This window comes from Phocoena phocoena, chromosome 14, assembly GCF_963924675.1.
Source record: "Phocoena phocoena chromosome 14, mPhoPho1.1, whole genome shotgun sequence".
NCBI lineage: Eukaryota > Metazoa > Chordata > Mammalia > Artiodactyla > Phocoenidae > Phocoena > Phocoena phocoena.
This window is the reverse complement of record NC_089232.1, coordinates 15,088,229-15,114,734: the sequence shown is the minus strand read 5'-3', so window position 1 is coordinate 15,114,734 and position 26,506 is coordinate 15,088,229. Positions and strand designations below refer to the sequence as shown.

Here is a 26,506-nt window from a genome sequence, read left to right as displayed (position 1 = left end):
GGCAACCACAAGTCTGTTTCTGTTTCATAGATAAGTTCATTTGTGTCATATTTTATATTCCACATATAAGTGATATCATGTGGTATTTGTCTTTCTCTTTCTGACTTACTTCACTTAGTATGATAATCTCTAGGTCCATACATGTTGCTTCAAATGGCATTATTTTGTTCTTTTTTGTGGCTGAATAATATTCCATCATATATATGTACCACATCTTCTTTATCCATTCATCTGTCGATGGACATTTATGCTGTTTCCATGCCTTGGCTATTGTGAGAAGTGCTGCCATGGACGTAGGGGTCTGCATACTTGATATTGATTGCGTTTGTTTAGGGGGTTGACTATTTGTTTTCTGTGGGAGCAGAAATTCATTCCTGTCCTTGTTCTTTGTTCCTAAGTGGTCTAAGGAGTGAGAATGAAGTTAAGGTGTGATGAATTTTAGGTCAAGCCTGCCTGGAATTTACAGAATCCCATTATCTGAACTTAAGTCCATGGATCAGTTGTTCTACATGGGGTTTAGAAAAAGGAATCCATTTGAAAGCAAGGGAGACAAGCTTGAACACCTTAAGCGTGAGCTTTTTTCCTAGATGGGTCTTTTCTTCATTTGCCCCAAATTTGAACAAAAGCAAGAATCCCAAACATTAGATTTAAAAGGTATTTTTATTTGCAATGGGAGTGGTATATTTTTATCTTTTTCTTATCTTTCAAACTTGTTTCTAGATTGAACAAAATTTCTAAACTTTAAAAACTTCCACTTTTTTCAGACTCGAAAGTAAACATCCTGCTTTGTGCTTTCTCATACAGGCAAACCGTTGGATAAGAAACAAAGAAAGCAAAAATGATTTAAAGGTCATTAAACTCACGGATAGTAATTTCTTACGCACACTTGAAAATTCAATCCGACTTGGTTTACCCGTCTTACTGGAAGAGGTTTGCTTTTTACTTTTCTTTTCTTACTTTCCAGCCTTCAGATCACATCTGGAATCCTATACAGGCCATGTCTGCCTCACACTAAAGACCCCAGTCAGCGCACTTTTCTAGCTGGTCAAACCAATTGCTTTTCTCCTTAAACAATACACTCTCGAATGGGGAGCAGCCTGTGATTGATCGAATATTTGGAAGCTATTCCTTTGGTGTTAAGTGGGTTAGGCTCTGTTTTCTAACACTGCTGATTCTCAGGCCTCGTGTGGATCTTGATCGTTAGCGGCCCCGAAAACTCAAAGCAGCAGTGTCATCAGGGAGTATCTCCTCGCACACCTGTGATGTAAAGCCAGTAAAACACCCCAAAGGGCATAAACATTATTTTCCACTTAGACATAAAGTCAGAATTAGATTAAGTGGTATGATATAAACTTTTATTTTTAAAAAATTGATGTTTGTTGAATCTACATGCTTTATTTCCTCAATGGCAAACAATACAGATGTGGTTCTTGCCCTTAGTAGTTTACGATCTAGTTGGGGACAGAGATAATAACCTGAGAAAAGAGAGAGGAAATGAGACAGAAAGGGAGGACGAGAACTTGCAGTAGGGGCTTTGAAGGGACAAGCCCAGTGCTGACATAGCCAATAAGGGGTTGGGGGGAGCTAAAGTAGATGCATGGCTACAGGTGTTATAACATTTAAGCTGTGACCTACGTGATGAGCTCGCCATGGGAGGAGCTCAGAGAGATGGGCTTTCCAGGCAAAGGGGACAGCATTTACAATGGCCTTGGGCACAAAAGAAACTGGGTAATAATTATGGTTTATTTCCCTAATTTCCCATTCTATTTTATGAGAAGGATGAGTAATTGAACACTGTGAGCTGAGCCTCAGTGTAACCGTGTCTAGAAGGATCTCTGCTGCAACAGAATGGCGAGAAACCCAAAAAAGACTGCGGACCTGGGGCAGCTTAGCTGCAGCCCTGGCACGGTGCCTGGAATAATCAGTAATATTAGCAACAGCTACCACTCACTGAGTGGTCGCTGCATGCCAGACTCTGTTGTTGGTATTTAACGTATATTAACTCTTTAATTCACACTGCAAACTTACAAGGTGGTTACTACTATTATCCCATTTTACTGATGAGGAAACTGAGGCACAGAAAGGTTACGTATACCATTGGAGCAGCCTTGACCATCTAGAAAATCCACAACAAGTTACCATGCTCCCAGCTCAAGCTACAAAAAGCACAGGAAGCTTCCATGTGTGGCTCGTGGCCTTGACCAAAATGGGCAAAGTTCTGTAATGGGTCCCAGGCCCCCATTCAAACCCTGAAGTTACAGGAGAGAGTGAGGTCTCCAAAAATCCTTGGCCCAGTTTTGTTAGCCCCAAACTCGTTTCTTTTTTTTTTAATGTGGACCATTTATTTATTTGGCTGCATCGGGTCTTAGTTGCAGCACCCAGGATCTTCATCGTGGTGCTCAGGCTTTTCTCTAGTTGTGGCGCACGGGCTCTAGAGTATGCAGGCTTAGTTGCCCCACAGTATGTGGGGTCTTAGTTCCCTGACCAGGGATCGAACCCGCATCCCCTGCATTGGAAGGTGGATTCTAAGCCGCTGTGCCACCAGGAAAGTCCCCTAACTGGATTCTTAAACCCCAGTTTATGTCGTGACACAGGAGGTCCTGAGGGAATTTCTTTTCTCATGGCAATGGACAAAAGACTTTCTGTGACGTTTTACCCCTGGAGAGCAGAGCCTCTTAGCTGTAGCTGCATGCTCTTGGGAGTGAGGAATGGGGCCCTCGTTAGAGCGGGGCCAGGAAGAGGACACTCTGACGGGGCCTTTCCTGCTTTCCGTGACTTGGTGTCATTCGGATTGTACACCTAGCTGCTTTCTACATTTGTGGGGTGGTATTTTCAGACTTTGTCTCCACCCAATCATGGGTGTGAAATCGAGTTAATCGACCTCAATCAGCATTTTTTAATGAAATAGAATAGACTTTTGCTTGTTTGTTTTTAATTCACCTGTATTTGTAACAACTTGTAAAGCAGAATGTGACTTAAGCACTACATTTCATACAGGTCTTTTGTCTCCTTAGGTAGGTTTATTCCTAGATATTTTATTCTTTTTGTTGCAATGGTAAATGGGAGTATTTTCTTAATTTCACTTTCAGATTTTTCACCATTAGTGTATAGGAATGCAAGAGGTTTCTGTGCGTTAATTTTGTATTCTGCTACTCTACCAGATTCATTGATTAGCTCTAGTAGTTTTCTGGTAGCATCTTTAGGATTCTCTATGTATAGTATCATGTCATCTGCAAACAGTGACAGCTTTACTTCTTCTTTTCCGATTTGGATTCCTTTTATTTCTTTTTCTTCTCTGATTGCTGTGGCTAAAACTTCCAAAACTATGTTGAATAAGAGTGCCGAGACTGGGCAACCTTGTCTTGTTCCTGATCTTAGTGGAAATGGTTTCAGTTTTTCACCATTGAGAAGCATGTTGGCTGTGGGTTTGTCATATATGGCCTTTATTATGTTGAGGTAAGTTCCCTCTATGCCTACTTTCTGCAGGGTTTTTATCATAAATGGGCATTGAATTCTCTGCATCTATTGAGATGATCATATGGTTTTTCTCCTTCAATTTGTTAATATGGTGTATCACGTTGATTGATTTGCGTATATTGAAGAATCCTTGGATTCCTGGGATAAACCCCATTTGATCATGGTGTATGATCCTTTTAATGTGCTGTTGGATTCTGTTTGCTAGTATTTTGTTGAGGATTTTTGCATCTATGTTCATCAGTGATATTGGCCTGTAGTTTTCTTTCTTTGTGACATCTTTGTCTGGTTTTGGTATCAAGGTGATGGTGGCCTCATAGAATGAGTTTGGGAGTATACCTCCCTCTGCTATATTTTGGAAGAGTTACTGGGCATATACCCTGAGAAAACCATAATTCAAAAAGAGTCATGTACCACAATGTTCATTGAAGCTCTATTTACAATAGCCAGGACATGGAAGCAACCTAAGTGTCCATCAACAGATGAATGGATAAAGAAGATGTGGCACATATATACAATGGAATATTACTCAGCCATAAAAAGAAACGAAACTGAGTTATTTGTAGTGAGGTGGATGGACCTAGAGTCTGTCATACGGAGTGAAGGAAGTCAGAAAGAGAAAAATAAATACCGTATGCTAACACATATACATGGAATCTAAAAAAAAAAAATGGTCATGAAGAACCTAGGGGCAAGAGGGGAATAAAGACGCAGACTTACTAGAGAATGGACTTGAGGATATGGGGAGAGGGAAGGGTAAGCTGGGACAAAGTGAGAGAGTGGCATGGACATATATACACTACCAAACGTAAATTAGATAGCTAGTGGGAAGCAGCCGCATAGCACAGGGAGATCAGCCCGGTGCTTTATGACCACCTAGAGGGGTGGGATAGGGAGGGTCGGAGGGAGGGAGACGCAAGAGGGAAGAGATATGGGGGTATATGTATATGTAAAACTGATTCACTTTGTTATAAAGCAGAAACTAAGACACCGTTGTAAAGCAATTATACTCCAATAAAGATGTTCAAAAAAAGCACTCCCTTTCCACTCACAAAACTTGCTCTGAGTCACTTTTCAAATGGCTTTACAACATGCCTAGGTAGGCTTATAATTTTCCTACTCTAAACATTACTTTTCTTTGGAAAACAAGCCCTATGGATAGCTACTCCCATCAAGTTGGTTCAGTCGAACATACTAAGTTCTAGAGGCCTGGCACATGCAGTCCATAAATACAGGAGATGGAAGGTTTAAAAAGTAGATCCCAGAAGATGAAAGTTGCTTTAACAAGTATTTTTCTTGTAAACATCAAGGTATATACTTCAGAACACTTCAGTGATAAAAGATTTTGTCTACTAAAGAATCTGCTTGATAGCTAAACATTTCAGACCACGAAGTTAACATAGGTTGCATACACTTTACAATAAACGCTACTTCGGTCTGTTAAAATAAGCCAACGTGAAACTAGAAAAGAAAAACTAGCTCTGTTTTAGTGCCTGAAGTATCACAGTATCTCACTTAGTAGAAAGAAATCTTATCTTCCCCTTAAGTAGTTGTCGTGCCATACAGATTTTTAAATATTAACAAACATAAAGAAATACTTGAAAGCATATTATCAGAGGAAATGGAGACAGAGTGTTGAACATGTAGCCAAGTAATCCTCAGGTAGAGCTTAGTCTACTTCTTCCACACGGGATGTGTCGTAGAATAGACTTTAAAAAGCACAAAATTATATCGTGGATAGTAAGGGAAACCTTATCTCATAAACTTTTGTTTTAAGAATTTGCATGCTTGGGTACCATATCACAATATGAAATAGATTTGTTAACTATTGATTACATCAAATTTTGACAGAGCCCCCCTCACATACATGCTGTACAAAGATGTTTGTCATGGGGTCTGTGGGCAATGTGTGCATGCCCAGCTTCTTACCAAAAATCAGATTTGCTCTGGGGGGAAAAAAAATTGCTGTCATGTAGAATAAAGATCCACAGACTTCTATAAAGAGCCAGATATTTTAGGTTTTTCAGGTCACATACAGTCTCTGTACAAATATTCTTCTTTGTTTTATTTAGTTTGGGGGCTTTGTTTGTTTGTTTTACAACCCTTTAAAAAGGTAAAAAACATTCTTAGCTCAAGAGCTATACAAAAACAGGCCCCAGAGGACCAGATAGGCCTGCAAGCTGGAGACTGCAGCTCCTGACTTAGAAAAACCATGAAGGTGAACAGAGCTTCCTTTGTCTGGGGTCTGTTCAAGGACCACCCTGTGGGCTCTTCTTTCTTAGCTGCTTTCTCTTGGGGCCGAATCATGTGTAAGTTTAATCCAAATAAATATATGTCCTTCCTATGCTCTTATCTCTTTAGAGTATCAATCCCTGGAAAATGTACACTGTTAGAGGTAGTGAGAGGAGTTTAAGAAATATCCATAAGATCACAGAAAAATTGCCCATTCAGAGTAAAGTCTGAGGCCTAAGAACTTTGGAAAACTTGCTGCCATCCATTTAATGACTTGTTTTTTTATATTTTTGTTTTGATGTTTAAGCTTAGAGAGATCCTGGATCCAGCTCTGGAACCCGTCCTTTTGAAACAGACTTTCATCAGTGGTGGACGAGTGCTCATTCGCCTTGGAGACTCGGACATTGATTACGATAAAAACTTCAGGTTCTATATGACGACCAAATTGCCAAACCCTCACTACCTGCCTGAGGTACGAGCTGCCGGCCTGAGAGGGTTTTAATGGTGTAATAGGTCTCCCACCTCTTCCCCTCTGCCACACCCTTCCTCCCCCCATCCTCCACTCGCTTCTCTTCTGAGTCCTGACCCTGATTCCAGTCGCCCTTCTGCTCACCTTCTGGTTGGAACTCAAATCCCTCCCCGCTTGGCCCCCAGGCCCCGCCCTGTCTCACTGCCCTGTGCTCCTTTTCGGCCCCTGCCTTGTTCTCCCAGGTCGCCAGCCGCTCCTCGGGACACGGGACACCACTCCCTTCTAATCATTCTTCTCTCTCCTCAGAACGATGCCATTTGTCCCCTCTTATTGTGGCTGAGAAATGAATCAGAGCCTAAGAGAGCCTCTGGGGGAGGGGGTACCCGTCAGTGTCTAAGTGTGCAGGTGCCCAGCAGACAGCCTGCTTAAGGACTCCGGTGACCGGCAACATTGCAGTATCATGATTCTAACATCCAGTGTCTGTACTTAGAGTTCTGGGGAAGGGGCATCTTGTCCCTTCCCCTTCCTCATGCTCTCAGACTATTTGAAGGGAGCTGTGTGAAGCCCACATCCATACACAGGTCTCTGAACCACGGTAAGATCCAGAAGAAGCCCTACTCTTGTGCTGCAGAGCCCAAGGCAGTTGTAACAGAAATGAAGAGAGCTGGGACCCCTTTCTCCCTTCCCGCAGGGGGCGCAGAGGGGCAGCTCTACCCCAGCAAAGCCTGCTGCAGACTCTGGTCCAGGCACAGCCACTCACTCTGTGGGGTCTTCCCTGCCCCACGGGCCTCCCCTTCTCTAATGGGGCCCAAGCAGTGAGGGAAGGGACTTCAATCAGAACTTCAGTCCTCCATCCTCCACTAAAAATCATCTTGGGATACAGCATTCCAAAGAGTATCATTTCATTTTAGTTACTGAATTCCTCATAGCTGTCTGTCTTCCCTAGATGTGTTCTGGTTGAATGAAATTGACACATTTCTTGCATAAAATGAGGGAAATGCTACTGATATTAAAAGCCTAGGTCAGGGTTTTCCTTGTCGACCTCAAGCAGTTTAATTACACAGCTGCTGCCAGAGCTCATATCCCAAGTTCCCTTTTAGAGTTGAGAAAAGTGACCCATGTCCTGACTCACAGCCTTTGGTTTCTCACTTTACTTAACTTTTGAGAGGGAACATCACACACCTCCCCAATACCAGCTCTGTGACTGCAGGTAAATTATTCCATTTCTTGGATCCTTGAGTCAATCAACTATAAAGTGGAGACAAAGGCCACTTCAAGGATTTGTTTATGAAGATTAAATAAGAATTATGTGTGTAGATAAAAAACAAGGTCCTACTGTATAGCACAGGGAACTATATTCAATATCCTGTGATAAACCATAATGGAAAAAATATTTAAAAAGTATGTATATGTATAACTGAATCACTTTGCTGTACAGCAGAAACTAACACAACATTGTAAATCAACTATACCTCAATAAAATAAAATAAAAATTTTAAAGAATAATGTGTATACGGACTTCCCTGGCGGTCCAGTGGTTAAGAATCTGCCTTCCAATGCAGGGGATGCAGGTTCAATCCCTGGTTGGGGAACTAAGATCCCACATGCCGCGGGGCAACTAAGCCTACACCGCAACTACTGAGCCTGTGCACTCTGGGGCCCACGCACCACAACGAAAGATTCCGCATGCTGCGACAAATATCCCACATGCCACAACTAAGAGCCAACACAGCCAAATAAATAAATAATTTAAGAAAAGAATAGTGTGTATAAAATATATGACATTCAAACACTCTTATTATATTTGTGATTTTTGCTGTTGACTTATTCAATAACATCAGAATATTATAGTAACATTTTTTCATAAAAAGTATGAGACAAAGTATGTAAAGCTCTATGTATTATTAATAAGATCATCTTTTTAACAAAGACAAACTAAGTGAAAGTCGCTATAACTAAGTGATTTTTATTAGCATATATAGTCCTCACAAATACCCTATGCATTGTTCCTATTTTCCCAATTTTTAAGGATCAGGACCTGAAGCTCAGAATGGACTGGCTTGTCCCACATCCTACATACACTGAAGGGTACAGCTAGCATTTGATCCCTGCTTCTTTCTAACCCTTCACTGGCTCACCTTTCCTTAAAACATCATTCTCTAATGGTGGCTTGAGATGGTTTGAGAAATGGTTTGAGAAACAAGATTATCAATCATGGTAGCAGGGAAAATCACATTATAATTTTGTGAGACTAGGATTTTATTGCTTGCTGTGTGTGGGGGTAGCGAGTACACCATTAGACCCAGGATACAACCAGCTGGGTAATAATGAGCCCTATTCTAATAAAGAAAGCAGTTCCTACTTTATTAGTCTGAACTGATTACTCTATGCTTCTCTTCTAGGTGTGCATCAAAGTTACCATCATCAATTTCACTGTAACCAAATCAGGTCTGGAGGATCAGTTGTTAAGGTAAAAGAAAGGGGATGGGGGGGGCAAAGGTTTCCTAATATTTTGTTTAGAAATTTTGACTAAGAAAAAGATTAGCTCGCAAATAGAGGATGGGAGCAAATGATGAAAGAACAAGTGAGGGGAGACGTAAGTTCACATGTTTAAATGGGAGAGGCTAGAGGTAAAGCACCTTTTTTAGGTGTGACCAAGAATCACTTCACGGAGGTGATGGAATTTCAGAGTCTCCCATGTCGGGTTGGAAAGAACGTTCCAGGCACCATTTCAGCTTGGCACAAGCAACCGTTAGAGACAGAAATTGAATGAATAGAAGACATCAAGCACTGAGCAGGTTTTCCTAAGAGAAGATGAGAAGAAGCCATGGGAGCTGTGGGGTGCAGTTCTCTGAAATACAAGGTAAATAATCAGAACTTATACATAGTGCTTTGAATAGCCACTGGGACACCCAGCAAAAGAGGGCCTTGTGCATTAGGATGTGGCTGGTAGCATTAGTATTCAGCTAAGTAGTATTCAGGATAAGAACAATGAGAAATAGGAAAAGAAAAATAGAAGAAACTTCAGGGCCCTGACAAAGACCTAATTTAGGTCTTATCACTTTGGCATCAGTGATGTCGTGCGGCTTGAGAAGCCTGAGTTGGAAGAACAAAGGATTAAGCTCATTGTGAGGATCAATGCTGACAAAACCCAGCTGAAAGCTATCGAAGAGAAAATCCTGAAAATGCTCTTCACATCTGAGGGAAATATTCTGGACAATGAAGAACTTATTGACACACTCCAGGACTCAAAGGCAAGTAAAATATTTTTATTATTTATAGAAAGTGTGTTAACTTGGGCTTCCCTGGTGGCGCAGTGGTTGAGAATCTGCCTGCCAACGCAGGGGACACTGGTTCGAGCCCTGGTCCAGGAAGATCCCACGTGCCGCGGGAGCAGTTAAGCCCGTGCACCACAACGACTGAGCCTGCGCTCTAGAGCCTGCGAGCCACAACTACTGAAGCTTACGCGCCTAGAGCCCATGCTCTGTAATGAGAAGCCACCGCAACGAGAAGCCTGTGCACCACAACAAAGAGTAGCCCCTGCTCACCGCAGCTAGAGTATAATTGCTTTACAATATTGTGTTAGTTTCTGTTGTATAACAAAGTAACTCAGCTATACGTACACATATGTCCCCATATCCCCTCCCTTCTGCATCTCCCTCCCACCCTCCCTATCCCACCCCTCTAGGTGGTCACAAAGCATGGAGGTGATCTCCCTGTGCTAACCTGCAGAGTCTTTTAAAGCAAGAGCGGTAGCCGCCCCTGAGATGCCGGGGCAGACACAGTAAAGGGCCTGGCTAGCAGGCCCCTCACCAACCGAAGGAAAGGTAGATAAAATGTAACAACTGCTCTTCTTGTCTGCATCTTTCAAACAAGGCATGTCACATAAAGAGCTGGGACAAGATATAAGTTGAAAGAAACGACACAATTACATACACATATTAATGTCACCCCACTTCAGGAAGCTTCCCTGGGTCTTCCCAGCTGGAATGAAGGGCTTCCTTCTTGGAACACCTGACTCCTTATCTGCACCTCTAATACAGCACTTGTCACTGTTTACCTTATGTCATAGCTATCCAATTACATGTCTTTTCTCTTCTGTTAGGTTGTTAAGTTCCCTGCAGCAAGAATCTATTTTACAAATTGTATGAGTTCTTGGCTTTCCCCTTTGCCAGCTCAGAAACCCATTTTCCTGGGTCTGCTAAGTTGCTACCACCCTTCTGTCTGCTATTTCCTCTTCCGTTCCTCCCATTTTTGTGGATTTGCAGTGTTTTTTAAAAATCCCTTCACTATAACTCTGTCATGGTTTCAGTAAGGAGTAAAGGTACATGTATTCTGACTGCCATCTTTATCTGTCAACTAGTTTCTGTTTGCAAGGATTTACCTTGAAGAGGTCCTTTCTGTAGAGTAGAGACAGGACTGATTGCTCCTGGGCTGCATTTCCTGCCACTTCCTGCCTGTAGTTCATACTCCCCTAAATTCCCAGAGGCCTCATTTAAAACTAGGTCTATCTTCCCTCACCACTGTGGAAGCCTCAAGTCTCTAGGACATAATGTCTATAAGTAGTTACTAAACTCAACTGAGGTGTATAGTCTTCTAGTATTCTCTGGCCAAAAGAAGAAAATGGCTCACTTTGCTTTCTCTTTAGCCCTGGGTTCTGCATTATCAGGGCCTGTGCTCACCAGGGAATAAAGCATTGTTTGTGGGTAGATCTCCATAATTCAACTGCTCCCATGTCAACCTCCCTTTTTCTACTCAGGTGTAAAGACTTTAGTTGAGTCCAGTATTGAGACTGGTGTTTCTCACTCAATTCTACCCTTTCTTGCCTCCTCAGGTTCCTAAGGGGTCAACATGGGGAGAATGTGAACCTTTGATTCCGGGGCACAGCTTCTGCACCAAGTCCCTCCCCCCACCATAGTGGGCTGGGGAGGACAGTCTAGACTTAGCCACTAACCACGTGCGGCTGTTGAGCCCTTGAAACGTGACTAGTCTGCACTGAGATGTGTTGTTAAATACACACCAGATGTCCAAGACTTAATCCCCACAAATGCAAAAGTATCTCAATAAATTTTTATGTTGATTATATATTGATATATATCGAGATAGATTGGATTATATTGGGTTAAATATATTGTAAAAATTCATTTTACTTGTTTCTTTTACTTTAAGTTAGAAAAGTTAGAATTGTATTTGTGGCTCACATTATATTTCCAGTGGGCAGTGTGGCTCTAGACAGGAACCCGATGATCCCCTTCAATAGTGCAAATACTGACCAGCGAGCCCATAGTGATTGTTCACAGTCCATGCCCTAGACTCTGTGACTTCTTTGAGACACAGGATCTCCCAACCTAGGGATGTCCACACCTGAAGAAGATGAGGGGGAGGGGGAGAACAAGGACAGACAGCCATAGGGAAAGACAGAGAGACTGAGGGAGACAGAGAAAGGTACCTTGGAAAGCCCACTGGCCAGAAGGCTCCCCAGAACCACAAACCCAAAAGACAGAAAACCAAAAGAACAGCAACACACCTTGTAAACGTCTCCAACTTACTTACATTTTACAACCCTTCACAAATGACAGCTTCTACCCCTGAGTTTCCCTGTCTACACCTGAGATGCCAGGAAAAGAGAGAGAACGTTAGACTTGCTTGTTATTCGAGAGTGGGATGTGGTACCACTTCCTTCCAGCCTCTCTCCACCTGCCTCTTGTGGGCAGTTTCATGGGTGTCCCTTCTCCCTTCATACCTCCTTTTATTACGGGAGCCCAGAATCATTTGAGGACAAGGAAACTGGGGAGCAACTGGGTGTTAGAGTTTCCATGTCAGAAGTTATCCAGGCTCCAGGCTCTGAGAAGTTCTGCTCCACTTCTTCCTGGGCTCCTTGTGTTGCCTATTTCCATTTGCCCATCCCTAACTCTGCCTGGAAAGGAGGTCAGCTTGGCCAGAAGAAGGTCATTGAGTCCTGAGACTCAGTCATCTGTCTGGGGGTCCCCTTATTATAATCACAAATTCATCATCTCCTTCTTTCCTTCCTAGACCTAACTGGATATGTTCCCAAAATCCCACCATTTTTTGGAAACAGATCCTTAAGAACTTGTTTTCTTGTGTTTATTCAGATCACTTCCGGTGCCATTAAAATCAGGCTGAAGGAAGCAGAGTCCACTGAACAGATGATAAACGCTGCTCGTGAGAAGTATCGTCCAGTGGCCACTCAAGGCTCTGCTTTGTACTTTGTTATTGCGAGCCTCTCGGAAATAGATCCTATGTATCAGTACTCACTAAAATATTTTAAACAGGTAAGTGTGTTGTTGCTGTTGTTAGTGAAATTTATCACTGGCTTCTCTTTAAACCCTGTTGAGTTACTTCCTGCCTCAGGCAAATCATGAGTTTAGTTATTGGATAAAATCTTCCAAGAGTTTGAGTTCAGACTGTGGGTTAAGCACAGCCCTTAAAGACTCAGGTGCCCGGTATGCACAGAAAAATCCACAGAGGATGAAAAGAAAGCTTCTTTGCACGTTTCATTTTTTCTCTTGGCTTCTCAACTAACAGCTTGCTTGTTTTCCTTCTTACCTGCTTTTCTTTTCTTTAAAGAGTCCCAACTCCATTCTATTTCTCTATACTTTCTCTCCAGTAATACAGCTTCCTTTCCACTGTTAGAGTTTTCTGTGTTGCATCCCAAGTCTCAGATAGCTCTGACCTTATGCAGATTGGTTTCTGTATCTTTTTTTTTTCCAGAACTTGTTATAAAACTGGCTCTCCTCCCAACCCCTGGGTTTTATTTACAGGGGTTTTACTTGCCTTGTCCCCTTTCCTGTGTTCCTTTCCTACTTTCACCATGTAACTGGGAGAATTCCTTTGTTTATTTATGGTTTCTCCACCTGGTCTCCTATTCACAGTTTAATTTTCTCTGATGTCCCGTGAGTAGGATATTTTCAACTCTCATCCTCTTTTTAAATTTTTTTTTCCATATCCCTTTTTTTTAGCATCTTTATTGAAGTATAATTGCTTTACAATGGTGTGTTAGTTTCTGCTTTATATCAAAGTGAATTAGCTATACGTATACATATATCCCCATATCTCCTCCCTCTTGTGTCTCCCTGCCACCCTCCTTATCCAATCCCTCTAGGTGGACACAAAGCACCAAGCTGATCTCCCTGTGCTATGTGGCTGCTTCCCACTAGCTATCTGTTTTACATTTGGTGGTGTATATATGTCCATGCCACTCTCTCACTTCGTCCCAGCTTACACTTGCCCCTCCCCATGTTCTCAAGCCCACTCTCTACATCTGCGTCTTTATTCCTGTCCTGCCCTTAGGTGCCTCAGAACCTTTTTATTTTATTTTATTTTACTTTTAGATTCTATATATATGGTATTTGTTTTTCTCTTTCTGACTTACTTCACTCTGTATGACAGACTCTAGGTCCATCTACCTCACTATAAATAACTTAATTTCGCTTCTTTTTATGGCTGAGTAATATTCCATTGTATATATGTGCCACATCTTCTTTATCCATTCATCTGTAGATGGACACTTAGGTTAATCCCATGTCCTGGCTATTGTAAATAGAGTGGTAGTGAACATTGTGGTACATGACTCTTTCTGAATTATGGTTTTTTCAAGGTATATGCCCAGTAGTGGGTCGTATGGTAGTTCTATTTTTAGTTTTTTAAGGAACCTCCGTACTGTTCTCCATAGTGACTGTATCAATTTACATTCCCACCAACAGTGCAGGAGGGTTCCCTTTTCTCCACACCTCTCCAGGATTTATTGTTTCTAGATTTTTTGATGATGTCCATTCTGACTGGTGTGAGGTGACACCTCACTGTAGTTTTGATTTGCGTTTCTCTGATGATTAATGATGTTGAGCATTCTTTCATGTGTTTGTTGGCAACCTGTATATCTTCTTTGGAGAAATGTCTGTTTAGGTCTTCTGCACATTTTTGGATTGGGTTGTTTGTTTTTTTGATATTGAGCTGCATGAGCTGCTTGTAAATTTTGGAGATTAATCCTTTGTCTGTTGATTCATTTGCAAACATTTTCACCCATTCTGAGGGTTGTCTGATGTCTTGTTTATGGTTTCCTTTCCTGTGCAAAAGCTTTTAAGTTTCATAAGGTCCCATTGGTTTATTTTTGTTTTTATTTCCATTTCTCTAGGAGATGGGTCAAAAAGGATCTTCCTGTGGTTTATGTCATAGAGTGTTCTTCCTATGTTTTCCTGTGAGAGTTTTACAGTGTCTGACCTTACATTTAGGTCCTTAATCCATTTTGAGTTTATTTTTGTGTATGGTGTTATGGAATGTCTAATTTCATTCTTTTACATGTAGCTATCCAGTTTTCCCAGCACCACTTATTGAAGAGGCTGTCTTTTCTCCATTGTATATTCTTGCCTCCTTTATCAAAAATAAGGTGATATGTGTGTGGGTTTATCTCTGGGCTTTCTATCCTGTTCCATTGATCCATATTTCTGTTTTTGTGGCAGTACCATACTGTCTTGATTACTGTAACTTTGTAGTATAGTCTGAAGTCCAGGAGCCTGATTCCTCCAGCTCTATTTTTCTTTCTCAAGATTGCTTTGGCTATTTGGGGTCTTTTGTGTTTCCATACAAATTGTGAAATTTTTTGTTCTAGTTCTGTGAAAAATGCCAGTGGTAGTTTGATAGGGATTGCATTGAATCTGTACATTGATTTTGGTAGTATAGTCATTTTCACAATGTTGATTCTTACAATCCAAGAACATGGTATATCTCTCCATCTTTGGTATCATCTTGAATTTCTTTCCTCAGTGTCTTATAGTTTTCTGCATACAGGTCTTTTGTCTCCTTAGGTAGGTTTATTCCTAGGTATTTTATTCTTTTTGTTGCAATGGTAAATGGGAGTATTTCCTTAATTTCTCTTTCAGATATTTCATCATTAGTGTATAGGAATGCAAGTGATTTCTGTGCATTAATTTTGTATCCTGCTACTTTACCAAATGCATAGATTAGCTCTAGTAGTTTTCTGGTCGCATCTTTAGGATTCTCTATGTATAGTATCATGTCAACTGCAAACAGTGACAGCTTTATTTCTTCTTTTCTGGTTTGGATTTCTTTTATTTCTTTTTCTTCTCTGATTTCCATGGCTAAAACTTCCAAAACTGTGTTGAATCATAGTGGTGAGAGTGTACACCCTTGTCTTGTTCCTGATCTTAGAGGAAATAAGTTCAGTTTTTCACATTGAGAATGATGTTGGCTGTGGGTTTGTCACATATGGCCTTTATTATGTTGAGGTAAGTTCCCTCTATGCCTACTTTCTGCAGGGTTTTAATAATAAATTGGTGTTGAATTTTGTTGAAAGCTTCTTCTGCATCTATTGAGATGATCATATGGTTTTTCTCCTTCAATTTGTTAATATGGTGTATCACACTGATTGATTTGCATATATTGAAGAATCCTTGCATTCCTGGGATAAACCCCACTTGATCAAGGTGTATGACCCTTTTAGTGTGCTGTTGGATTCTGTTTGCTAGTATTTTGTTGAGGATTTTTACATCTATGTTTGTCAGTGATATTGGCCTGTAGTTTTCTTTCTTTGTTACATCTTCGTCTGGGTTTAGTATCAGGGTGATGGTGGCCTTGTAGAATGAGTTTGGGAGTGTTCCTTCCTCTGCTATATTTTGAAAGAGTTTGAGAAGGATAGGTGTTACCTTTTCTCTAAATGTTTGATAGAATTCACCTGTGAAGCCATCTGGTCCTGGGCTTTTGCTTGTTGGAAGATTTTTAACCACAATCTCAATTTCAGTGCTTGTGATTGGTTTGTTTATATTTTCTATTTCTTCCTGGTTCAGTCTTGGAAGGTTGTGCTTTTCTAAGAATTTGTCCATTTCTTCCAGGATGTCCATTTTATGGCATATAGTTGCTCGTAGTAATCTCTCATGATCCTTGGTATTTCTGCAGTGTCAGTTGTTACTTCTCCTTTTTCATTTCTAATTCTGTTGCTTTGAGTCTTCTCCCTTTTTTTCTTGATGATTCTGGTTAATGGTTTATCAAGTTTGCTTATGTTCTCAAAGAACGAGATTTTAACTTTATTGATCTTTGCTATTGTTTCCTTCATTTCTTTTTCATTTATTTCTGATCTGATCTTTATGGTTTCTTTGCTTCTGCTAACTTTTGGAGTTTTTTTGTTCCTCTTTCTCTAATTGCTTTAAGTGTAAGGTTAGGTTGTTTATTTGAGATGTTTCTTGTTTCTTGAACTAGGCTTGTATTGCTACAGACTTCCCTCTTAGAACTGCTTTTGCTGCATCCCATAGGTTTTAGGTCATCATGTTGCCATTGTCATTTGTTTCTAGGTATTTTTTGATTTCCTCTTTAATTTCTTCAGTGATCTCTTGGTTATTAAGTAGTGTATTATTTAGCTTCCATGTGTTTGTATTCTTTACAGATTTTTTCCTGTAATTGATATCTAGTCTTATAGCATTATGGTCAAACAAGGTACTCGATACGCTTTCAATTTTCTTAAATTTACCAAGGCTTGCTTTGTGACCCAAGATATGATCTATCCTGGAGGATGTTCCATGAGCACTTGAGAAGAAAGTGTATTCTGTTATTTTTGGATGGAATGTCCTATAAATATCAATTAAGTCCATCTTGTTCAATGTATCATTTAAAGCTTGTGTTTCCTTATTTATTTTCATTTTGGATGATCTGTCCATTGGTGAAAGTGGTGTGTTAAAGTCTCCTACTATGATTGTGTTACTGTCGATTTACCCTTTTATGGCTGTTAACATTTGCCTTATGTATTGAGGTGCTCCTATGTTGGGTGCATAAATATTTACAATTGTTATGTATTCTTCTTGGATCGATCCCTTGATCATTATGTAGTGTCCTTCTCTGTCTCTTGTAATAGTCTTTATTTTAAAGTCTATTTTTCTTGATATGAGAAGTGCTACTCCAGCTTTCTTTTGAGTTCCCTTTGCCTGGAATATCTTTTTCCATTCCCTCACTTTCAGTCTGTATGTATGTGTCCCTAGATCTGAAGTGGGCCTCTTGTAGACAGCATATATACAGGTCTTGTTTTTGTATCCATTTAGCCATTCTATGTCTTTTGGTGGGAGCATTTAATCCATTTACATTTAAGGTAATTATCGATATGTATGTTCCTATTACCATTTTCTTAATTGTTCTGGGTTTGTTATTGTAGGTCTTTTCCTTCTCTTGTGTCTCCTGCCTAGAGAAGTTTCTTTAGCATTTGTTGTAAAACTGGTTTGGTGGTGCTGAATTGTCTTACCTTTTGCTTGTCTGTAAAGGTTTTAATTTCTCCATCAAATCTGAATGAGATCCTTGCTGGGTAGAGTAATCTTGGTTGTAGGTTTTTCCCTTTCATCATTTTAAATATGTCCTGCCACTCCCTTCTGACTTGCAGACTTTCTGCTGAAAGATCAGCTGTTAATAACCTTGTATGTTATTTGTTGTTTTTCCCTTGCTGCTTTTAATATTTTTTCTTTGTATTTAATTTTTGATAGTTTGATTAATATGTGTCTTGGCATGTTTCTCCTTGGATTTATCCTGTATGGAACTCTCTGTGCTTTGTGGACTTGATTGACTATTTCTTTTCCCATATTAGGGAAGTTTTCAACTATAATCTCTTCAAATATTTTCTCAGTCCCTTTCTTTTTCTCTTCTTCTTCTGAGACCCCTATAATTCGAATGTTTCTTGTTTAATGTTGCCCCAAAGGTCTCTAAGACTGTCCTCAATTCTTTTCTTTCTTTTTTCTTTATTCTGCTCTGTGGTAGTTATTTCCACTATTTTATCTTCCAGGTCATTTATCTGTTCTTCTGCCTTAGTTATTCTGCTATTGATTCCTTCTAGAGGATTTTTCATTTAATCTATTGTGTTGTTCATCATTGTTTGTTTGCTCTTTAGTTCTTCTAGGTCCTTGTTAAACATTTCTTGTATTTTCTCCATTCTATTTCCAAGATTTTGGATCATCTTTACTATCATTACTCTGAATTCTTTTTTAGGTAGACTGCCTCTTTCCTCTTCATTTGTTTGGTCTGGTGGGTTTTTACCTTGCTCCTTCATCTGCTGTGTGTTTCCCTAAATTCTGATTTTGCTTAACTTACTGTGTTTGGGGGGGGGGTCTCCCTTTTGCAGGCAGCATGTTCGTAGTTCCTGTTGTTTATGGTGTCTGCCACCAGTGGCTAATGTTGGTTCAGTGGGTTGGGTAGGCTTCCTGGTGGAGGGTATTGGTGCCTGTGTTCTGGTGGATGAGGCTCAATCTTGTTTTTTCTGCTAATGGGTGGGGTTGTGTTCCTGTCTTGCTAGTTATTTGGCATAGGGTTTCCTGCACTGTAGCTTGCTGGTCGTTGAGTGGAGCTGGGTCTCAGCCTTGAGATGGTGATCTCTGGGAGAACTTTCACCATTTGATATTATGTGGAACCGGAAGGTCTCTGGAGCACCAAGACCCTGTCAGCCACATGGCTCAGAAGAAATGGGAGACAAAAAGAAAGAAAGAAAAGAAAATAAAGTTATTAAAATTAAAAATAAAAAATTTTTAAATTATTAAAAAGAAAAAGAATGAAAGAAGAGAGCAACCAAACCGAAAAACGAATCCACCAGTGATAACAGGCACTAAAAACTATACTAAAAAACAAAACGGACAGACAGAACCCTAGGACAAATGGTAAAAGCAAAGCTAAACAGGCAAAATCACACAAAGAAGCATACACATACACACAAAAAGAGAAAAAGGAAATATCTATATATATAAATAGAAGAGAGCAACCAAATCAGTAAACAAACCTACCAATGATAATAAACTCTAAATACTAAACTAAAATAAACATAAACCCAGAAACAAAACCCCAAGTCTACAGTTGCTCCCAAATTCCACCACCTCAGTTTGGGATGATTCATTGTCTATTCAGGTATTCCAGAGATGCAGAGTACATCAAGTTGATTGTGGAGATTTAATCCGTGGCTCCTGAGGCTGCTAGGAGAGATCTCCCTTTCTCTTCTTTGTTCTCACAGCTCCTGGGGTTCAGCCTTGGATTTGGCCCTGCCTCTGCCTGTAGGTCGCCTGAGGGCATCTGTTCCCTGCCCAGACAGGATGGGGTTAAAGGAGCAGCTGATTAGGGGGCTCTGGCTCACTCAGGCTGGGGAGAGGGAGGGGTATGGGATGCGAGGCGAGCCTGTGGCGGCAGCAGCCGGCATGACGTTACAACAGCCCGAGGCATGCCATGTGTTCGCCTGGGGGAGTTGTCCCTGCATCATGGGACCCTGGCAGTGGCGGCCTGCACAGGCTCCCGGGAGGGTAGGTGTGGATAGTGACCTGTGCTTGCACACAGGCTTCTTAGTGGCTATAGCATCAGCCTTAGTGTTTCATGCCTGTCTCTGGGGTCCACACTGATAGCCGCAGCTTGCGCCCGTCTCTGGAGCTCATTTAGGCAGTGCTCCAAATCCCCTCTCCTTGCACACCCAGAAACAATGGTCTTTTGCCTCTTAGGCAGGTCCAGACTTTTTCCTGGACTCCCTCCTGGCTAGCTGTGGTGCACAAGCTCCCTTCAGGCTGTGATCACGCAGCCAACCCCAGTCCTCTCCCTGGGTTCTGAACTCTGAAGCCAGAGCCTCAGCTCCCAGCCCCCACCCATCCCAGTGAGCAGACAAGCCTCTCAGGCTGGTGAGTGCTGGTTGGCACTGATCCTCTGTGCAGGAATATTCTCCTCTTTTCCCTCCGCACCCCTGTTGCTGTGCTCTCCTCCGTGGCTCCGAATCTTCACCCCTGCACGCTCCCCGTCTCTGCCAGTGAAGGGACTTCCTAGAGTGTGGAAACTTTTCCTCCTTCACAGCTCCCTCCCCGAGGTGCAGGTCCCATCCCTATTCTTTTGTCTCTGTTTTTTCTTTTTTTCTTTTGTCCTACCCAGGTACATGGGGAGTTTCTCACCTTTTGGGAAGTCTGAGGTCTTCTGCCAGTGTTCAATAGGTGTTCTGTAGGAGATGTTCCACGTGCAGATGTATTTCTGATGTATTTGTGGGGAGGAAGGTGATCTCCACATCTTACTCCTCCGCCATCTTGAAGGTCTCCCCGCTCTCATCCTCTTTTAGGCAGCATTCTAGTATCTCCCAAAAGCAAATTTAGTGTCACAAAACTTTGGCAAGCAATGTCAGTTTACCCGAAGATTTCCAGGGGAGACAGAGAGTTTGCATCACTCATCACACAGCAAAATGTATCAAGCATCCACAGGGGTCCCCTCTGTTCACCTCTGGAGTTTCTCTCAGCCCATCCCCCACACGGCCTCTCTGGCTGTTTCCCATCTACCAGCTCCCATTCCCCTCTTGTATTCTTCCCTTTTATGTGCAGAGAGCAGTTTAGCTCACTCTGGCTTCTTTAATCATTATGTGCTCACACCCATAATACAATTCAAAGGTGTCTCCATACACACCACTCACAGTAGAAAACAGTAATAATTGTAAATAGATCCTCTTTCCCTGCCACACATCTTTACTTCCTGCTACATGCCCTTATACCTGTAGTCAGTGCTGGCTCTCACTCCGGAGGCCAGGCCAGCCCAGGCCTCATGTTTTTAAAACACTGCTCTGTCCTCTGGGGATCCAAAATGGATTTTCACAGACATTGCCCATCAAACACAGTTCAGGTTCCAAAGCCACATCCAACCTGTCCCTGTTCTGTCTCTAGAGCCACATTTCCCACTAGTCCTCTTCCAGCAGCCAAATGGATCCATTCACATTCCCTGGACTCCCCAGATGCTTCTGTGTTTATGACCCTCTCTGTTTAGAATGCCTTGCCTCCCAGATTAAGTGCCACCTTCTCATTAAGTGAAGCCTGTGGATAAGGCTGCAGTCTTCTGGGGCTGGATGTCCAAAATGGTCACTTATGTGGCTGGGATGTCAACTCCTACAGTCACCTCTCCATGTGGCTTGGGTGCTCACAACAGGGCTGCCCCAAGAGGGCAGCTCCCAAAAGCAAATATTCTAAGAAGCCAAGGTGGAAGCTACAAGGCCTCTTCTGACCTAGCTTTGGATGTCAGGCAGCATCACTTGTGCTATAGTCTCTTGGTCAATGGAGTCACTAAACCTAGCCCAGATTCGAGAGGAGGGGATTTAGGCTCCACTTCTCCATGGAAGGAGTAGCAAACAATTTGCAGCAGTCTTTCTCCAACACATGTGAATGCCTCATGTGGAACTTCCACCACTCTGCCTGGGGCGGTGGGCTCTTCTCTCCTGCTGAAGTCTGACCTCCCAGAAGGCAGGAAGGAAGTCTCACCCAACCCTGCTTCCCCCCGTGGCGCTTAGCACCATATGACACATCATGAGTGTCTCATGAGTGAAGAGGCCGTTTGCATCCCTCCATTAGAAATGGCTGTTGAAATATTCAAACAATTTTTATTTACTAGACCAAGCTTGGTTTTTCCTCTAGATGTCTTGTTTGGTGGTCAGGGGGCCGGCAGCAATAGGAGCTGCAGGAGAGAACGGAAATGAAGAATTGAGAGAAATGAGAGGCATGTTGTGTAGACACACCTGGGCTCTCTTCCAACAAGAAGTGCATCTGCTGTAGCAGCCTTTAGAAGCCATTTCTACTCGGGTCACAGCTCAGTTCCTAAAGGCAGGGGTTGCCATTCTCACGCCTCTTCCTTTAGTTGGTGGGTGTTAAAACAAGCAAGGTAAAGATTAGTAAATCCTTTAATTCTATCTAAATGACTTTGATAACACTTTTCTCATCCTGGGTGTTTTGGAATTCATGCTTTTCAAGGTTTTAAAATCTCCTTCAAGAATTAAAAATGAAGATGCCCTGAAAATATCTTGAGCCAACAGAAAAAGGGTTATAGGATGAATCATCAAAACACTGGAGTTTTGCTATTTGCAAGGGAAACTAGAAACCCAAAACACAATTGTAGGTGACAGCCCTGACCAGGACATCCTCTACCAAACCCATCCATAATTCCATTTCACACTGAAGTTATTTGGAGTGTGTCAAGATTCACCATGTTTTATTTTGGCACCGAACTTACCAGGTCTTCACTGGACTTTTAACTCTCTGCCTCTTGTCAGGTTCTTAAAGAAAACTCTTTGCTTCTAAGTGTATTAAAGCAAAAACTCCATTATTCTTTGTTGACCAAACTTTCCAGAGAATTAACAAGGCTTTCCCAGTTCTCTAGAATAAGTGAATGCTTCCTCCAAGCCCTTTTAATTTTAGGGAATGGAGGCCTATCTTCGGGTGAGGAGACAGACAGTCAGATCCTTTCCCCTTGTGCTCCACCCTGTTAGCAGAATGAGTTGGGGGTGGTACAAGGTGGCCTGCACAAGGACAGTGCAGCATTTTTAGGGGCTTGTGAAGCACGCTTCTTGACCTTGATCTGCCTTGGCCCTCAGTTGGTCTCCAGTGTCCAATCTGCTTCAATCTGTCTGATCTCTCCATGAGCAATGCATCTCGATCCCTCTCAAGGTGACCAATGAATTGGGCAGCCCTTCCTCACCTGGCACCTTTGCCCCTTGTGCTGTGGATCCTCAAGGCCGAAGCCATAAGGATGGTCCTCTCATCCCTCATGAGACCCCAGTCTCTGCTGCAAGATCCCCTTGGCCATGACTTGTAGGCAAGCCCCTGAGTTCAGGCTCTGCTCAGATTTGTCACACAGCTCAAGACCCTTGGGAATTTCTGGATATCCCCTCCCCCTGCCCTTGTGCTACTTGGAAGTGACAGGAAATGGGTGGGGCTACCTCTATCCCTCTCACCTGAGCCTTCCATGCCACCACCTCTGCTGCCTTCCTGATATCCTTGTAATGTGAGGCACCTTTTGCGGAGGAGGCCTGTTCCCAAAATTTCCAGGTGGGAAGCAGGGTGGACGTCTTCTTTAAAGCTGGTTCCTCTTAAATTTCAAAGAAAATTCTTACACGTTCTTCCCACACCCTAAGAATTATCTTAGGAAAATGCCAAGAAGAGGGCATGACCTTACCTAGTCCTTACACCTCTCATCCAAAGTGATTATCAAATGTGAGTTGAGGATATGAGAAACTCGTTTTGCCAGGTCACCTTTATTTTGCATTTTCTGTCCAAAGTCAACATTATGCCTTTTCAATAGTCAAGAATTTGGCACTGGTCCATTTCTGGAAAATGGGGAGAGAAAGAGGAGTGCACAAAATAAATATTACATATAAATGTGTCAATTTGGGATGAATTCTGGACTTTTTCATGGTACAGTATTCACCACCTGTGCTGCTATTTACTCACTGAATTTGGGGGAGTCAGGGTGAGGAGCAGGGATATTTTTTCCTCCATGAAGTTGAATTAAATCAGAGACACTGATAGAGTTCTCTTTCACAGTTGTTCAATACAACAATCGAAACCTCTATGAGGACAGATGATCTACAGCAGCGCATGGAAATTCTACTAGAACAGACTCTCCTAACGGCTTATGTCAATGTCTCGAGAGGACTTTTTGAACAACATAAACTCGTCTACAGCTTTATGCTCTGTGTTGAGATCATGCGTCAGCAAGGAAGCTTAACCGATGCTGAATGGAATTTCTTTCTCCGAGGTTCTGCAGGATTGGAAAAGGTATCTGTGTCAAGATTAGATTGTGAATGTTATTAGATAGAGCCCACAAGCACCTACCAATGCTCCACGTGGCTGAAGGTTATACATTCAGCTGTGTGGCCCACTAGGGGTCAGGGACCCAGACTATAACTTAGTTCTGTCTTTAGTCACTATATAATGTTGGTAACATTTGACCTCTTTCTGCAGCAATGTCCTCACCTATAGAAAAGAGATGTTGGGAGTAACCAGTGAACTAGTAGATGGGGACATGTTTTGAAAAGTTGACCATCTTACAAATGGGAAGATTTGAAATCCAATAAAAGTTGTAATTCACAGATCTGGCCACACTGTTTGTGAAACAATGACCCCCTCTTGCCTGAACCCATCTTTCATTATAAAGCACGGGAAGGACTAGAACTTGATTGTTGCCTTCTGTCATACCCTAATATTTGTCTAACTTGCCCCAGCCCCTCAAACTGGCCCTAACTCACCCATGTGCCACAGACCTGGTGGCCCACAGAACTGAGGCACAGTCCCCCAACTCTTGCCTGCAAGTCCATCCAGTCCAACTCTAAACTCTTGGCTCTGTCTTCAATCTCGAGCCCTACCCTTGGCCCCTACAGACCTGACACCTGCATATGTTTGCCAGTATTTGAGCCTCAGAGTAACACTGGGACATTGGACTTTGTGCTTCCATTTGACTCTCAGCACCCTGCACTCCCAGGACAAGCCCAAAGAAGACCTCTATACCAGATGGTCCTTCTTCCCTGACCCCCACCCACCCCGTATACATACGTATTCTGTTAATCCTTGCTTAACACTGTCTTTACTTCATAATCACAGTTAATAGTTATATAGGGTTTGCTATGTGTTTTATGTATATCTACTCATTTATTTATTTCAGTATTCCTGTTGGGTGAGTTCCTAATTTTATCACTAGTCTGAAGATAAGTTAATTAGGCACAAAGAGATGATGTAACTCATCATGATCACATACTTATTAGGGTTTGGAACCAGGAGTCAAACCCTTGCAGTCAAGTCTGTAGAGCTTGCCCTCTTACCCACCTCACTCTCTTACTGACTATTAGTCAGTCATTCAGCTAAGCCCTTCCCGGCATTGTCACTCTTCTTCCTTCACAGTATTCTTGTTAACAGCTGTGTTTACAGGTTTTTCAAGCAGAGGCTCAGAGAGGTTAAAGACCTTTCCAGAATCACATAACTAATAATCATAAAAACACTTAACAAATGAAATAAAAGAGGACTTCTTCAACCAGATAAAGAGCATATACAAAAACCCACAGCTAACATCATACTTAATAGTGAAAGCCTGGATGCATTCCACCAAGGATCAGAAACAAGAAGGATGTTTGCTCTCACCACTTCTTTTCAACATTGTAGTGGAAATTCTTGCCAGGACAGATACACAAGAAAATGAAATGAAAGGCATCCAGATTGGAAAGAAAGAAGTAAAACTACCTCTATTTGCAGATGACATGATTTTGTACATAAAAAACACTAAGGAATTTACTTTAAAAAAAACTATTAGAATTAATAAACAAGCTCAGCAAGGTTGCAGGATACAGGATCAATGTACAAAATTAATTTGGATTTCTTTACATTTGCAATGAACAATATAAAGTGTAACTAGCAATTCCATTTACAATGGCATCAATAATAATAAAATACTTAGAAATAAATTTAACAAAAGAAGTTCAAACTTATACTCTGAAAACTACAAAACAGGCTGAAAGAAATCAGAGGACCTAAATCTATAGGAAAACATCCCATATTCATGGATTAGAGACTTAATATTGTTAGGATGGCAATACTCCACACACTGGTCTACAGATTCAGTGATATCCCTATCAAAATTCTAACTGGTTTCTTTTCAGCAATTGCCAAACTGATCCTAAAATTCATACAGGTTTACAAGAGATCTAAATCCCAAAGCTTACTACAAAGCAGCAGTAATCAAGACAGCAACATATTAGCATAAGGATAGACATATGGGTAAATGGAATCAAATGTGAAAGTCCAGAAATAAAGCCATGTATCTATGGTCAACTGATTTTGACAAGGATGTACTGATACATACTACAACATGAATAAACCTCGAAAACATTAAGATGTTACAGGATTTGTATTTAGAATAGATAAAGAATTCTTATGAATCCATAATAAAGACCACCCAACTTAGAAATAGCCAAAGGAACTGAATAGATATTTCTCCAAATATATACATAAGCACATGAAAAGATGTCTGACCTCATCATTTATCAGGGAAATGCAAATCAAAATGATAAGGAGATGCCATTCACACCCACTAGAATGGTTAGAATCAAAAGACAGATAATACTGAGTGTTGGTGAACATGTGGACAAATCAGAACCCTCATAAACTGCTAACAAACATGAAAAATGGTGCAGCTGCTTTGGAAAACAGTCTGGCAGCTCCTCAAGCAATTAAATGTAGAATTACCACATGATCCAGCAATTCCACTCCTAGGTATATATCAAAGAGAAATGAAAACATAGGTTCACACAAAAACTTAGACATGAATATTCATAGCAGCACTATTTGTAATAGCCAAAATGGTTAAAGCAATCCAGTCCATCAACTGATGAGCAGGTAAACAAAATGTGGTATATCCATAACAACAGAATATCATTCAATCATAAAGAGGAATAAAGTACTGATACATACCACAACATGAATAAACCTTGAAAACATTAAGCTAAGTGAAAGAAATCAGTCACAAAAGACCACATATTGTAAAATTTGATTCATATGAAGTATTCAGAAGAGG

General features: G+C 41.5%; 1 protein-coding gene across 1 annotated transcript in view; it reads left to right on the top strand.

Moving 5' to 3' along the window:
- Window positions 1-26,506, top strand: part of DNAH6 (dynein axonemal heavy chain 6) — a 299,272-nt gene that overhangs the window by 198,527 nt on the left and 74,239 nt on the right. The window contains exons 55-60 of the mRNA XM_065890616.1: window positions 805-930; window positions 6,014-6,178; window positions 8,578-8,645; window positions 9,249-9,429; window positions 12,289-12,468; window positions 23,488-23,721. Coding sequence (XP_065746688.1) covers window positions 805-930; window positions 6,014-6,178; window positions 8,578-8,645; window positions 9,249-9,429; window positions 12,289-12,468; window positions 23,488-23,721 — 954 coding nt within the window. The remainder of the gene's footprint in view (window positions 1-804; window positions 931-6,013; window positions 6,179-8,577; window positions 8,646-9,248; window positions 9,430-12,288; window positions 12,469-23,487; window positions 23,722-26,506) is intronic.